The sequence below is a fragment of the Taudactylus pleione genome, unplaced genomic scaffold (assembly GCF_031769625.1).
Source record: "Taudactylus pleione unplaced genomic scaffold, aTauple2 ptg000421l, whole genome shotgun sequence".
NCBI classification, from domain to species: domain Eukaryota; kingdom Metazoa; phylum Chordata; class Amphibia; order Anura; family Myobatrachidae; genus Taudactylus; species Taudactylus pleione.
Window position 1 is genome coordinate 1,380,371 of NW_028284823.1, and position 14,415 is coordinate 1,394,785.

At 46.0% G+C, this 14,415-nt stretch overlaps 1 protein-coding gene across 1 annotated transcript in view; it reads left to right on the forward strand.

The window, feature by feature from the left end:
* Positions 1–14,415, forward strand: part of XPR1 (xenotropic and polytropic retrovirus receptor 1) — a 124,618-nt gene that overhangs the window by 89,480 nt on the left and 20,723 nt on the right. Inside the window, exons 5-7 of the mRNA XM_088447154.1 lie at positions 462–611; positions 10,661–10,744; positions 13,707–13,788. Coding sequence (XP_088303280.1) covers positions 462–611; positions 10,661–10,744; positions 13,707–13,788 — 316 coding nt within the window. The remainder of the gene's footprint in view (positions 1–461; positions 612–10,660; positions 10,745–13,706; positions 13,789–14,415) is intronic.

The following is a 14,415-nucleotide window of genomic DNA, read 5'->3' on the forward strand; positions in this document are numbered from 1 at the left end:
CACCTTTTACACAATGAGGGACTAAGTTACATTTTGATGTGTGTTTGACTACAGTCACAACACATTTTTGTGATCACCCTTCATTTGCTGCTTGTCTATATGTCCCCAGTTTTGAAGTATGCAGGACTAGAACAACCTGTAGCCAGATGATCAGAATGTTCACTACAACACAGTAAGTAATTCAGATGCTGAGTGTGCTGGTTGTATAGAAGGAGGCCATCTGTTCTCTTGTGTTACTGATGGAGAGTACAGGGCTGCATGTTACCTGGGAAGTTATGTGATATGAGGAGGGGAATGGAGAGAAGCAGACAGCCATGTACTATGAATTGGATAGGAGCTGAGTACCCCCAGCAGCACTGAGTAGCATTCTGACACTCCTGTTAAACTAATGCAAGAAGAATGTGGTCCACTTGTGTATAAAACCAAATTCAGTCATCCATCTTTTTTTATTTTATTTTTAGAATTTGAACTTCACAGGGTTCCGCAAGATCCTAAAGAAACATGACAAGATTCTGGAGACGGGCCGCGGCGCTGACTGGCGAGTGGCTCATGTGGAGGTGGCGCCATTCTACACCTGCAAAAAAATCAATCAACTGATCTCTGAGACTGAGGTATTTTGTTTAAATGAGTGACTTCCAGAAGAGGTGGCTTTACCCAACCAGACCAGCCATCCCCTGACAAATGACTGCTGTATAATGCTTCATCTAATTACTGAGTTGCAAAATACTCTCCTTAATTAAACAAAGCATTTTATTTCCCTGCCAGTATGCTATGGGCATTACAACTAGTGAAGTACCAAATCCTCTATTCTAGGATTCACCCAAATTCCCAGAAAAATAAACAAACTGTCTGTCTTTTTTTAATTATTATTATTTCAATATCTTTTCAAAGGACATGGGAGAGCATCCTACCTAACAGTGTTACTAAATTACTGCTGTGTTCCCTAGGGAGCAAAAAGGCCATCACCAGACACTTAACAAGGCATAAATAATCACTGTAATAATAAATGACTGCTATACAGTTAAAACTACATAAAATATATCCCCCTTGCAAACTACATATTGCAGAGAAATCCCCATCTCCTTTCCAAATGACATTTTGCAGAGAGAGATTCTTTTTGTGTACAGACATCCCCCTTACCTCCATGTTTTCTATAGCCCTCTTAACAGCTCGAAACCTGTTGTAATGCGCACCAACACCCTCTCTCCAAACTGCCAGACCCCTGTTATAAGAGACACTCCTCCACAACTGCCGGCCCCCTTTTGTAAGTAACACTGCTCCACATCTGCAAGCCACCTGTTTTACATACTCAACCACATCTGCCTGCCACCTGTTGTACAGAGACACTGCTCCACAATTGCCTGTCACCTGCAGTACAGAGAAAATGCTCCATTTCTACTTCAGGGTCCATAGGGTATCCACAGGATACCTTGGGGTATAGGTGTGACGTCAGTCGCAGGGCACCAAAGAGTTAAGCTTTCAGCCTCCCAGGATGCACTAGGTCCCCCTCCTATACCCCGCCCCCGGGCCAAGGCACCTCAGTTTAGTTTGGTGCCCGGCCGGAGTCGGGTGCACCTGTTGGAGTGGGGGCTAGAAGAGCCCCTGAAGCTTTTTCTTCATGCAGCTGTGGCTGCACATCTGGATGAACAGCATGGACAGTCAGTCCTGACGTCCATGCTGTCTTCCCTACACCCCGCCGGTACCAGAACGCCGGTACTGATCCGGGGATGCTGGTGGGCGTCTGGGGTCACAGCTAGCGGTGACCCCAGATGCTCCGGACCATGGCCGGATTCAAGGGGGACAGAGGTAAGCAGCGGGGTCCCGCGGTGGGTCCCTGCTGATCACATGGTCCTAAGTCCCCAGGCAGGGGGCTCCCTGGGGACTGGCTGCAGCGTGGAGCCAGGCGACCAACCTGCGCTTCCACTACCCCCTGGGACAGCGGACCGCAGCAGAGCGGTAGCGCTGCGGCGTCCCAGGGGTTAAATGCATGCCAGGGGAGCGCGCCTTCCCTGTCTCACAGCCGGCGCCTCCCCCGCTGCACACAGCCCTCTCTGCACTGTGCTGACTGGTCCTGTGTCAGCGCTCCTCCCCCAGGCCAGCTTCTCTCTGCTCCTCGGCGGCCATCTTCTCTGCAACGCATGGTGAACGCTGCTGGAAGTCTGGAAGGAAGCATCGTGGTCTGGGTCCCCCCGCATACCTCTCCTCCGCTGTGGCTCAGGTCTGTGTATGCAGCGCTGTGTCCTACCAGGCCCTGTGTCTGTGTAGTTGAGTGATCAGCGCTGTTAGTGCAGGAATTGTTATTTCTCTGCATTGTATGTGACTGTGCTAGCGCTGCCTGTAACTTTTCTTCTCTAAACTGTCAGCTTTATTACTGTCCCTGTTCTTTCTGCTAAAGCCCTTGCGGTGCGGTGCTGCAGGGTGGTCTCTCGCCTATTTAATACTTAATTGGTGAGAGAGGTCACATACGTGGTGCCATAATGTCTGAAAGTGATTTTCCCCTCTGGCTACAGTGTACCACGTGCAAAGTACCGTTAGCGGAGGGGGAGGGTAGCGCGGAGGGCCTTTGCCGGCAGTGTTTGTCCATGGCGCGGCCTATTACGGTTACAGCACCGGTACAGGAGCCGCCCTGGGCTTGTTTCGCTCAGGCGTTAACAGCTTTAGTGGGCCAGTTAGCTCCGCAGCCCGCGTTTACTCCGATGGGTTTGTCCCAGCAGTCTGTGGTGTCGTCACCCATGCAGGGGTTCCCACGACAATTGGTGGTACCCCACAGTCTCCCTATTTCCCCGCTCCCGGGTTCTCAGGAGCCAGCGTGGGTTAACTCCCTGACGAGTTCTGTACAGCACTTGTCGGATGTGTTGCAAGGGGAGTCTGTGATGCGGCCTCATAAAAGGCCGGTGGCGTCTCTGTCCGCTCCTTATGAGGATGACGAAGGGACGTCTGATGATGGGGAGATTCTGGATCCTTACGATCAGGAACCTTTCCATACTAAGGACGCTGATGCTAAGTCCAAAGTATATATTCCTGGACTTATTCGGGCGGTCCGCACAGCCTTGGTGATTGAGGACGAAGTTCCCCCAGCGGCTAAATCTAAGTATGCCTTTTTCAAAGATGTGAAGGGCGATGCCACAGTCTTTCCTCTTTCGGGTCAGTTGGTGGACCGTTTAGAGGAGGCGTGGAAACAACCTGGCAAAAGATACCAGCCGCAGAGACGCCTGGCGGTGGCTTATCCGTTCGCGGATAATTATTTTGCTAAGTGTGAATCCCCTCCACAGGTGGATTCTCACGTGACCCGTCTTGTCCGTAGTGCCACATTGCCGATGCCATCCATGTCCTCCCTTAAGGATGCTACGGACCGCAAGGTAGAAATCTGCCTGAAGTCCGCTTATTCCCTTGCAGGGGGGGCAGCACGGCCGGCTATGGCCATTTGCTGGGTTGCCAGAGCGATGGAGCGCTGGGCGGATTCATTAGAGGCTTCTTTTGAATCCGACTGTCCGGCCGAACAGGCGGAGTTGATTGGCAATCTCCGTGATTCGGCCACCTACATCAACGAGGCGGCTCTAGACATTAGTACTCTGGTGTCTAGAATTTCTTCAGCAGCGGTAGCTGCTCGTCGCACCTTGTGGCTGCGATCCTGGAAGGCGGACGCAGATCCAAGAAAGGTCTGGAAGCGTTGCCGTTTACCGGAGAAGTTCTCTTCGGTCCGGATCTGGATAAGATTGTGGCCACGCTGGCGGCAGCCAAATCTGCTTGTCTCCCGTCGGCCGCTGCTCCTTCTGGTTCTGGACCATCGTCCTTTCGGTCATCTAGGGCCCAGGGCAGGCCCAAACCACAGTCGTTTCCTCGACAGGCTGGCCCTAAGAAATCGGTCAAGCCCCGGAAACAGGCATGGAGTACCAGACGTCCGGCCCCCAAGCCAGATGACAAGCCTGCGGCCTGACGGTCCGGGTCTCCCCTTGGGGGATCCCAGGGTGGGAGGCCGCCTGCTGCAGTTCTCCCGGTGTTGGTCGTTCACTACGACAGACACTTGGGTTCTGGAGGTGGTCTCTCACGGGTACGCCCTCTCCTTCCGGCACAGACCCCCGGCTCGATTCTTCACCACGGGTCTACCATCAGACCGGAACAAGGCTACGGAGCTGCGGAAGGTATTGCACACTATGCTCCAGGCTGGAGTTATAGTGCCTGTTCCATTCTCCCAGAGGGGCCAGGGTTTCTATTCAAATCTATTTTTGGTACAGAAACCCAATGGGTCATATCGTCCGATTCTCAACCTCAAAGCACTCAACAAGTCTTTGCGGGTCCCGAAGTTTCGGATGGAGACCCTACGGTCCATCATTCTGGCGCTGGAACCTGGGGACTACATGGTGTCATTGGACATACAGGACGCTATGGCGGTCATGGCGGCTTCTCTGCGGCTGCAAGGAGTCCGCATGTTGCCGTACTTGGACGACCTGTTATTGGTGGCAGGATCTCCAGAGCTCCTGTTACACCACTTGGACCTGACCATTGCACTGCTGCAACGGCACGGCTGGCTAATCAACTGGCAGAAGTCCACTCTAATCCCGTCTCGGAGGATTCTGCATCTTGGAGCCTTATTGGACTCGGGACAGCAAAGGATCTTCGTGACGGAGGACAAGATCTCTGCTTTACAGTCAAGGATGCGCAGTTGTCTGCACAGCCGCCGGGTGTCCTTACACTCGGCGATGAGGTTACTGGGCTCCATGGTGTCGGTGTTCGACATGGTGGAATACGCCCAGTTTCACTCCAGACCTCTGCAGCACCTGATCCTGTCCAAGTGGAACGGGCTGCCTCAGTCTCTGAAGTTACAGATGATTGTGCTCACCCCGGAGGTTCGCCTGTCCCTTGCGTGGTGGTTAAAGACGACCCACCTCAACAAGGGACGTCCGTTCTGGGTTCCAAATTGGGTCCTGTTGACAACGGACGCCAGTCTTCGGGGCTGGGGAGCAGTTTCGGGTCCACACTTGTTCCAGGGCAGGTGGACACCGACAGAAGCGGAGCTTCCAATAAATATCTTGGAACTCCGTGCGGTCTTCAATGCTCTCCTGCAGGCACAGCGGTTTCTCCAGGGTCACCCGGTGCAGGTCCAGTCGGACAATGCTACCACCGTGGCCTACATAAACAGGCAAGGAGGAACTCGCAGTCGGGCGGCTCTCGTAGAGGTCTCTCGGATCCTGGTTTGGGCGGAGCGCAATCTTCCGGCCATATCAGCGGTCTTCATCCCGGGAGTGCTAAATTGGGAGGCGGACTTTCTAAGTCGCCAGGACGTTCATCCAGGGGAATGGTCCCTGCACCCGGACGTTTTTCAACTACTGGTGGACAGGTGGGGTCTTCCAGAAATCGACCTCATGGCGTCCCGGCACAACAACAAGTTGCCGGTGTACGGGTCTCGCACAAGAGACGAAGGGGCGTCTCTGGTGGATGCTCTGTCCGTCCGGGGGACGTTCAGGTTCGCATACCTGTTCCCTCCGGTCTCCCTTCTTCCACGGGTAATCCGGAAATTCAAACAGGAAGGAGGGACGCTCCTGTTGATAGCTCCCGCGTGGCCCAGACGGCACTGGTTCTCAGACCTTCAGGGTCTGTCCGTGGACAGTCCTCTGCGGTTGCCGCTACGACCGGACCTTCTGTCTCAGGGTCCTTGTCTTCACCCGGACCTGACTCGGCTGTCTTTGGCGGCGTGGCTGTTGAGACGGCCATGCTGAGGTCCTGGGGGTTTTCCAGCTCTGTGGTGCGTACCATGTTACGAGCTCGGAAACCGTCTTCCGCGAGGATATACCATCGCGTGTGGCATACGTTCTTCCAGTGGTGTCGACCGAGAGGTTATGCACCGCGGGAGTTTCGTCTGTCTCGGATTCTCGCCTTCCTGCAAGCGGGACTAGATCATGGGCTTCGCCTTGCTTCTTTGAAGGTACAGGTTTCGGCCCTATCTGTCTGGTTTCACCGTAGGATTGCTACAATCCCGGATGTGCGCACCTTTATGCAAGGTGTTCTCCGTATTCAGCCGCCCTTTGTTCCACCTGTGGCGCCTTGGGATTTGGCTGTGGTCCTGAGGGCTCTCCAAGGACCGCCGTTTGAACCACTGGGCTCAGTGGATATTAAATGGCTAACAGCTAAGACTGTTTTCCTTCTGGCCGTTGCTTCAGCCAGACGTGTTTCTGAGTTAGGGGCTCTTTCTTGTAGACCCCCTTTCTTGGTTTTTCATGGGAACAGGGCAGTGCTCCGCACTCGGCCCGAGTTTCTTCCCAAAGTTGTTTCCCAGTTTCATGTTAACAAGGAAATAGTTGTTCCGGCCTTTAACTCACCGGGTCTTTCCGTGGGTGAGGCCTCTTTGGATGTTGTGCGGGCCTTAAGGACTTATGTTGACCGCACTTCTTTGTTTAGGAAGTCGGACGCTTTGTTGTCCTCTATGGCTTCTGTAAAAAGGGTTGGCCTGCTTCAAAGCAAACTTTGGCAGCCTGGATCCGTATGGCTATTTCTGAAGCTTATCTTCATGAAGGCCTACCGGTCCCTCCTTCTCTGAAGGCTCATTCCACTAGGTCTGTGGGTCCTTCGTGGGCAGCTCGACGTGGTGCCTCGGCAGTTCAGATCTGCAAGGCTGCTACGTGGTCTTCTGTCCATACCTTCGTGAGGTATTACAGGTTTGACACCTTCGCCTCTCAGGATGCTTCCTTCGGGCGGCGGATTCTCCTTTCTGCACAGGAGCGTCCCCACCCTTAAAGGATACTGCTTTGGGACATCCCCAAGGTATCCTGTGGATACCCTATGGACCCTGAAGTAGAAAATATGAGATATGGTAAGAACTTACCCTTGTTATCTCTATTTCTACGAAGTCCATAGGGTTCCACAGGACTCCCGCCCTGTCGCACCTGTGCTGCAGATGGGCTTTGCTCTGGTCACCGGTTTTCCGTCTCCCTCTGGTGAGAATGTGATTCTTGTATGTGTCCAGATCTTTGTTCTCTCTCTTCCTTCTCCTCCTCCGGCCTATGGCTTGGTAACTAACTGAGGTGCCTTGGCCCGGGGGCGGGGTATAGGAGGGGGACCTAGTGCATCCTGGGAGGCTGAAAGCTTAACTCTTTGGTGCCCTGCGACTGACGTCACACCTATACCCCAAGGTATCCTGTGGAACCCTATGGACTTCGTAGAAATAGAGATAACAAGGGTAAGTTCTTACCATATCTCATATTTTTTGGCATAAATTCAAACTATAGCAAAAACAAACAAAACAAACTCAGTATATTCTGATTTTAAAGGTTCCAGATATTCTCACAGTAACTCAACCACTGCCAAATGTAATAGCCTCCAGGTTGCCGAAAGTGCAGATATTACTGTGATTTAGCCACAAGATCTAAATATGGAATAGATGCCTATGTCTGGTGCCAAGTTCCCTGTAAGATCCAATAATAGATCCAGAAGTGCGACCAGGAACAGCAGAAGCCTTTCAACAACGCCCCTCAAAGGACCGTTTTGGAGATACAAAAATGGTTCCGGCGCTTTCTAAGATCTATTCTAAAATTAAAAAAAAAAAATGTTTTGATCCTGTTCTCGATGTATTCAGAGATATGTGAAAAAAAACAAGATTACATCGTGTGATGACGTAAAAAAAGGGTTTCTTATAAGAGACAGATATGCACTCCCCATTTAAAGTTGGGTGATAGGCATTGTACCCAGTTTGTGGTTTGTGGTCCTATGGTGGTTGCAGAATGCAACGTAGATCTTGTCAATGTTGTCTTTGAATCACTCCATATCGGTATCGTCTCATCACAATAATCAGCTTTGAGCCCAGCCAGCACGGTTAAAGTTAACCCAACCCCCGTAACTCCATGATATCGATTTGCAGCGATTCAACAACTACTGATCTACGTTGCAATCTGTAACCACCATAGGACCACGGTGAAACATGTCCAATACCTATCACCCACCTTTAAATGGTGAGTGCATATTTGTCCCTTATAAGAAACAAACATTTTTTATGATATCACACGATATTGTTATCTTGTTTTTATTTTTTCTCACATATCTCTGAATACATCGAGAACACGATCAAAAAGTTTTATTAGAATAGATCTTAGATGGCGCTGGAACCATTTTGTATCTACAAGATTTAAATAGGTAAATATTTTCAAATGTAAAAACCAACCTGGCTTTACCTTTTTAAAAATAATTGCTGCTTCAAATCTCTCAGCATAATTGACAAAATATTGCCACTTTCTTCAACCCAAAAGTGGCCTAATGTCTACTGCCTCTGTTTTGTCTTTTTGTTCCTTTTACTATGGGTGCTGCCTTTAACATTGTTTGTGCCAAATTGACTTTATACACGCTATGGTGGGAAGAAGAGAGATGAGCGTGCTATATATCTGCAGATGTTTTTTGCTTTTAAAATGTGGTATCTCATGTTAGAGCATTTTCATGGGGCAGAGTTTTAACTACCGGACATAGGACCGGTATAGATATTTATATAGGGACATAGGACCGGTATAGATCTTTATATAGGGACATAGGACCGGTATAGATCTTTATATAGGGACATAGGACCGGTATAGATCTTTATATAGGGACATAGGACCGGTATAGGTCTTTATATAGGGACATAGGACCGGTATAGATCTTTATATAGGGACATAGGACTGGTATAGGTCTTTATATAGGGACATAGGACCGGTATAGATCTTTATATAGGGACATAGGACCGGTATAGGTCTTTATATAGTGACATAGGACCGGTATAGGTCTTTATATAGGGACATAGGACCGATATAGGTCTCTATATATAGGGACATAGGACCGGTATAGGTCTTTATATATAGGGACATAGGACCGGTATAGGTCTCTATATATAGGGACATAGGACCGGTATAGGTCTTTACCGGTCCTATGTCCCTATATATAGAGACCTATACCAGTCCTATGTCCCTATATATAAAGACCTATACCAGTCCCATGTCCCTATATATAAAGTCCTATACCGGTCCTATGTCCCTATATATAAAGACCTATACCGGTCCTATGTCCCTATATATAAAGACCTATACCGGTCCTATGTCCCTATATATATATAGGTCTTTGTATATAGGGACATAGGACCCGGTATAGGTCTTTATATAGGGACATAGGACCGATATAGGTCTTTATATATAGGGACATAGGACCGGTATAGGTCTTTATATATAGGGACATAGGACCGATATAGGTCTTTATATATAGGGACATAGGACCGGTATAGGTCTCTATATATAGGGACATAGGACCGGTATAGGTCTTTACCGGTCCTATGTCCCTATATATAAAGACCTATACCAGTCCTATGTCCCTATATATAAAGACCTATACCAGTCCTATGTCCCTATATATAAAGTCCTATACCGGTCCTATGTCCCTATATATAAAGACCTATACCGGTCCTATGTCCCTATATATAAAGACCTATACCGGTCCTATGTCCCTATATGTATAGGTCTTTGTATATAGGGACATAGGACCCGGTATAGGTCTTTATATATAGGGACATAGGACCGGTATAGGTCTTTATATATAGGGACATAGGACCGGTATAGGTCTTTATGTAGGAAGTGCCAGAGGCACTACTTTACAGTTAAACTACTGTTTAGTCTAAAAATAAGGACATGTTGGGTTTATGAGTAGAAAAATATATATATATATATATATATATATAATTTTTTTTTATATATATATATATATATATTTTTTTTATTGTACGTGGTCAAACCGGGGCGACTATTTGTTTTGCTATACTTTTCTAAAATTGTTAACTGTTCTTTGTTGTCGGATTTTGTACTTGTTAGTTTATATCTGTAACCTTGCTAGTTACATTTTGTGTTTTTAAATTGGTCTTTGATGTGATTTTAGTTTAATAAATTTCTAAATATTGTACTTCCAATTGGTCCTGGTCCCTTTGTATAATTGAGCCTAAGCATTTATTACATTTGGCCAGAATAATAATCAAATATTTCACTATAAAGCTAATTGGTTTGTAAATAAAGCCTGTATCTTTTTGTTTGCCAGAGATCTCTCTGTACCCAGCACCTAAACACACAATAGCCGAAGCCATCATTCATACACTCCAGCCTTTCTATTCTCTAGGAAGGTAGTGACCTCACTGAGGTAGGGGGCACAAAGGAATTGTCTCTACATCCTTAAAAGGTGCATTTGTCACAGGTACATATTAAGTCCAATTCGTGTTCGATTTTTATCTGATAGGGTTAAGGTGCCTACACACTTGGCGATATTTTACCCAATCTGGCCGATTCCGGCGCATCGGATCGTGTAAAATATGCCCAAATCGTAAGTCCCCACTGGTCGCACATCGCCGTGCTGTAGGGCAGATATGCCAATCTGTGACATGATGCACTGGAAAAAGTCTGGATGCACGATAAATCGTTTGTAAATTGGACACTTTAAACACCAAATCGTGTGCAGAGTTGCCAGGGAGGAGTTTCAAGGGAAATCGTACACATCGTGGGATCATGTGCAGATCGCTAAGTGTGTAGGCACCATTACTTACCCGAGGTCTGCTGTCAAGCAATATGGCTGCTACTGAATTACCAAGATGTGGACCTACTGCACATACCCAAAAACATATTTGTAAAAAACCTAATGCCGCTTTTTCTTTCTTACATCCTCTGCTTAGGCGGTGGTGACCAATGAGCTAGAAGATGGGGACCGGCAGAAAGCCATGAAACGCCTGCGTGTGCCACCTCTTGGAGCAGCCCAGGTCAGTTGCTGCAGTTCACGAATCTCCCTAGCATTGTATAGTGCAAAACATTGCTACAGTATATGAATTCATTAGAACAAACCACATTCTCTATAGGGAACTAGTTATGAGAGTAGGATCTAGAAAAAACATTGGACATAATATTACACAAAGGAAAAATAAAAATCCAATTTTTTGTTTCTTTTTATGTGATTTAATGTAGTATGTTATTACATATGTATGTTTACATTATTTTGCTACAATCCAAACAAGAAAACAAAAGTCCAATAATTTTTAATACAAAGGAGTGATAGAAGGTAGACTAATGTGCCAGTCTGATGACAGCTGGCACACCACAATGACTTCTCACATACTAGTTAACTAGGTAAGCCCTACATTGTGTTGTCCAGCAAATTACACTGCAGTCTAGGAAGAAAAATCATATTTTGTGTTTTATTTTTTAACCGTTGTCGGCAAGAATACACAAGAAGGAATAATAGCAATATGAGCTGCAATCTAACAATGACCTGTGTATAATTGCACTGTTGGCCATCCGCTCCCACCATCAATGTGATTAATAAAAAAATAATTACTCAGAAATGCAAAGAAGTAGATTACAATAAAAGCCAAGTGTAATAAATATTATCACACCCCAACAGCAATCTAATGCTGAAAGTGCTTAATCAGTAAGTTACATTCCATTATTTTGCATGACATATGTGATATCGGGTAATTATACAGCTCAGCAATATCTGAGTCAGGAACACTGTACAGAGGGAGAGCATTTACACTACCAAAGACTTTATAAATGACTAAACAAGTAGAACAACACACAATGATTTAACCAGATTTAAACCTCCTTTAGCTGTAAAATATTAATCTCGATCTCTATATGGGTTAAATAGTTATAAACCATTCCAGTTTAATTGACTCTTGTTTTCCAGGAGTCTCAAACTGGGTGTGATCTCTTTCTATGTACAACTAATACCTAGTGGGTTGTTCTGAGTATATTTGGCAAGATATGTTGATGCAATAGGCACAAACCATTAAGTCTCTGCAGGGTAGGATTGATAAAATGCTCATTGTAAAATGTTCTGTCATTGTTTTAGCAGGTCTTTCTTGCCTAGATAACTGAGCACCTGTGTTTCATGTGTCAGTGTTATCTTTGTAGAAAGATCATAGTGATTGTTATACAGCATGAAGGATAAGTAGCCAACTTTACAGTTTGTGTGCAGGGTATAATGCCTAATGGGATACAATCCAGGTTTGGATTGACCATTAATGATACCAGAGTGCATGTTTGACCCAAGAAAGGCCCGGGGGAATCTACCGTTCCTAATGATGTGACAAACCCATTGATCAGATATGTACAGTATAGGTGCGTACCCACTAGGCGATCAGGAAAGACAGTACGATTACGACATCGTAATCGTACCGTTGTTCCTGATCCCCTGTAGTGTCTGCACTGACCGATCAGTCGTTCAGTGCAGGCACTGTCCATCATTCCTGAACATGCCAATCTGTCGTTATCGTCAGATTGTGCTGCATGTTCAGGCGATGGACAATGTCGGAAACGACCAGCAGGAGTGCGCATCGCTGGTCGTTTCCGACATAAAAGTGCACGATTTGTACACGGTTGCTGAGTGATTGCACGATTACGATGTCGTAATCGTGCAGTCGCTCTGTAATATCGCCCAGTGGTGTGCACACCATAAGTTTTGCTTGTAATTATTGATAGCGCTTCCACAATATGCATTCTACCTAAAAATGTATTTATAATGGGATATAGACATTTACAGTGTTAACAGTTAGTTATAATGTCGACATTGAATATGTCGGCACCTGCAGAATGACCACATGTGAAATGTTGACATTCTGCACTACTGGCAGCAGAGGGTTAGAGTTAGATTGCGGGAGGGTTAGGTTTAGGCACTAGGTGGAGGAGAGGAGGTTAGCATTAGGCCAGTGGTTCCCAAACTTTTTTGAATCGCAGCGCCCAAGAGTATCAGCATTGTTTTCAAGGTACCCCTAAGCCAAAAGTTTGTTAATGAGAAATTCAGAGAAAAAAATTAACTAAATCGTGCTAATCTGTCATCCTTAGGCTCAGTTATATGGTGGTGGACAGGTTTGCACTTATGTATGTACTCATATTTACATTACATTGACCATAAATTATTTGATTTAGTGCTGGACCAGCAAGCTGAGGCACCCTTGCAAGTGTCCTGAGGAACCCCAGGGTGCCACGGCACATAGTTTGGGAATCACTGGGTTAGGCACTAGGGCAGTGGTTCCCAAACTGGATGCCATGGCACTTGCAGGAGTGCTATGGGTTGGTGGTCCAGGATCAAATCAAATTATTTATGGTCATAGTGATGGGCAAAACCAGTGCTGGTGGCTGCCAATTATAAAATATATGGACAAACTGAAACACAGCCCTGTCAAATACCATGCAACTAACCCTAAGGATAACAGATGAGCACAATTTACTTAATTTAATAATGCTTGCTTTATTTCTCAATAAGAAACTTTTTTGTCCTAGGGGTGCCATGACAAATTGCTGATTCTCTAGGATGCTGTGACACAACGTTTGGGAACCACTGCACTAGGGGTAGGGGTTAGGAGTTAGGATTAGTAATACTCTCTGCCGGAAGACGCTGTGTAGCCATCGGACCTGACATACTAGGTAAGTCACAACAAGATCACCAGGGGCTTTATGAATGTTGGTAAAATATACCAGACCCAGTTTTAAGCATACATTGGGTCTTTTACATAATTAGATTCAATGGTGTGGCCTGCACGCACTGATCTGTATATAGAACCTGGAGTTCTGGGAAAATGTTTTAATACATTTATTGTACAAAACCCAATTTCTGATCATTTATTTTATTAACATGCATTAAAGATCTAAAAACAAAGCCTTGTCTAAAATATCCTTTGATAAATCTAAGTTAATGGTGATTGCTGTCTTCCTTATTCTTCACAGCCTGCACCGGCCTGGACGACTTTCAGAGTGGGACTGTATTGCGGGATATTTATTGTATTGAACTGTGCGGTTTTGTATACTGGTAAGTCTGTATTCACTGTTGGCATATGATGTTAATGTGTGGTTAAGCTTTGTGTACCTGGCTTTTAGCAAATACTAATCAAATATTTGATCATTGTGTTCTCTGGTGATTTACGAGTTTCATACTTGTGAATGAATTTGCTTTCAGCTGTGTTGGCCTATATGTGTGTGCTTGCACATGGTATGTTAAGGTCTATTGGAGTAGGGAATGCCAAAATAATCTTCTGCTGTTCAGCACTGTGTAATATGTTGGCTCTAAAAATAAATGAAGAATAAATGTAATATTAATTTAGGATTTCTAAGATTAATATTCTCACAGAATGCCTTCACATACTGATCCCTTGTTTTGGGCTTGTGCAGTACTAATACTCAGGTGCAATTCTAAATATAAATTGTGAAAGTAATTTCACAATTAGGGGTCTATAATCACTAGACCTGGCCTCGCTGAGAATTTACAATGGGTTTTGCAGAAAAAAGGATGGAACTGACTGAACACGGCATTTACTAATATGTACTACCTGCAATGTAATCTAGTGCTTGTTCTACAGCAGGTCAGAACGAGTGCACAGTGCTATTCCGGGGACATATATAAAACTGTCAGAACAGTGAGGCATTTCTGTCCATTAAA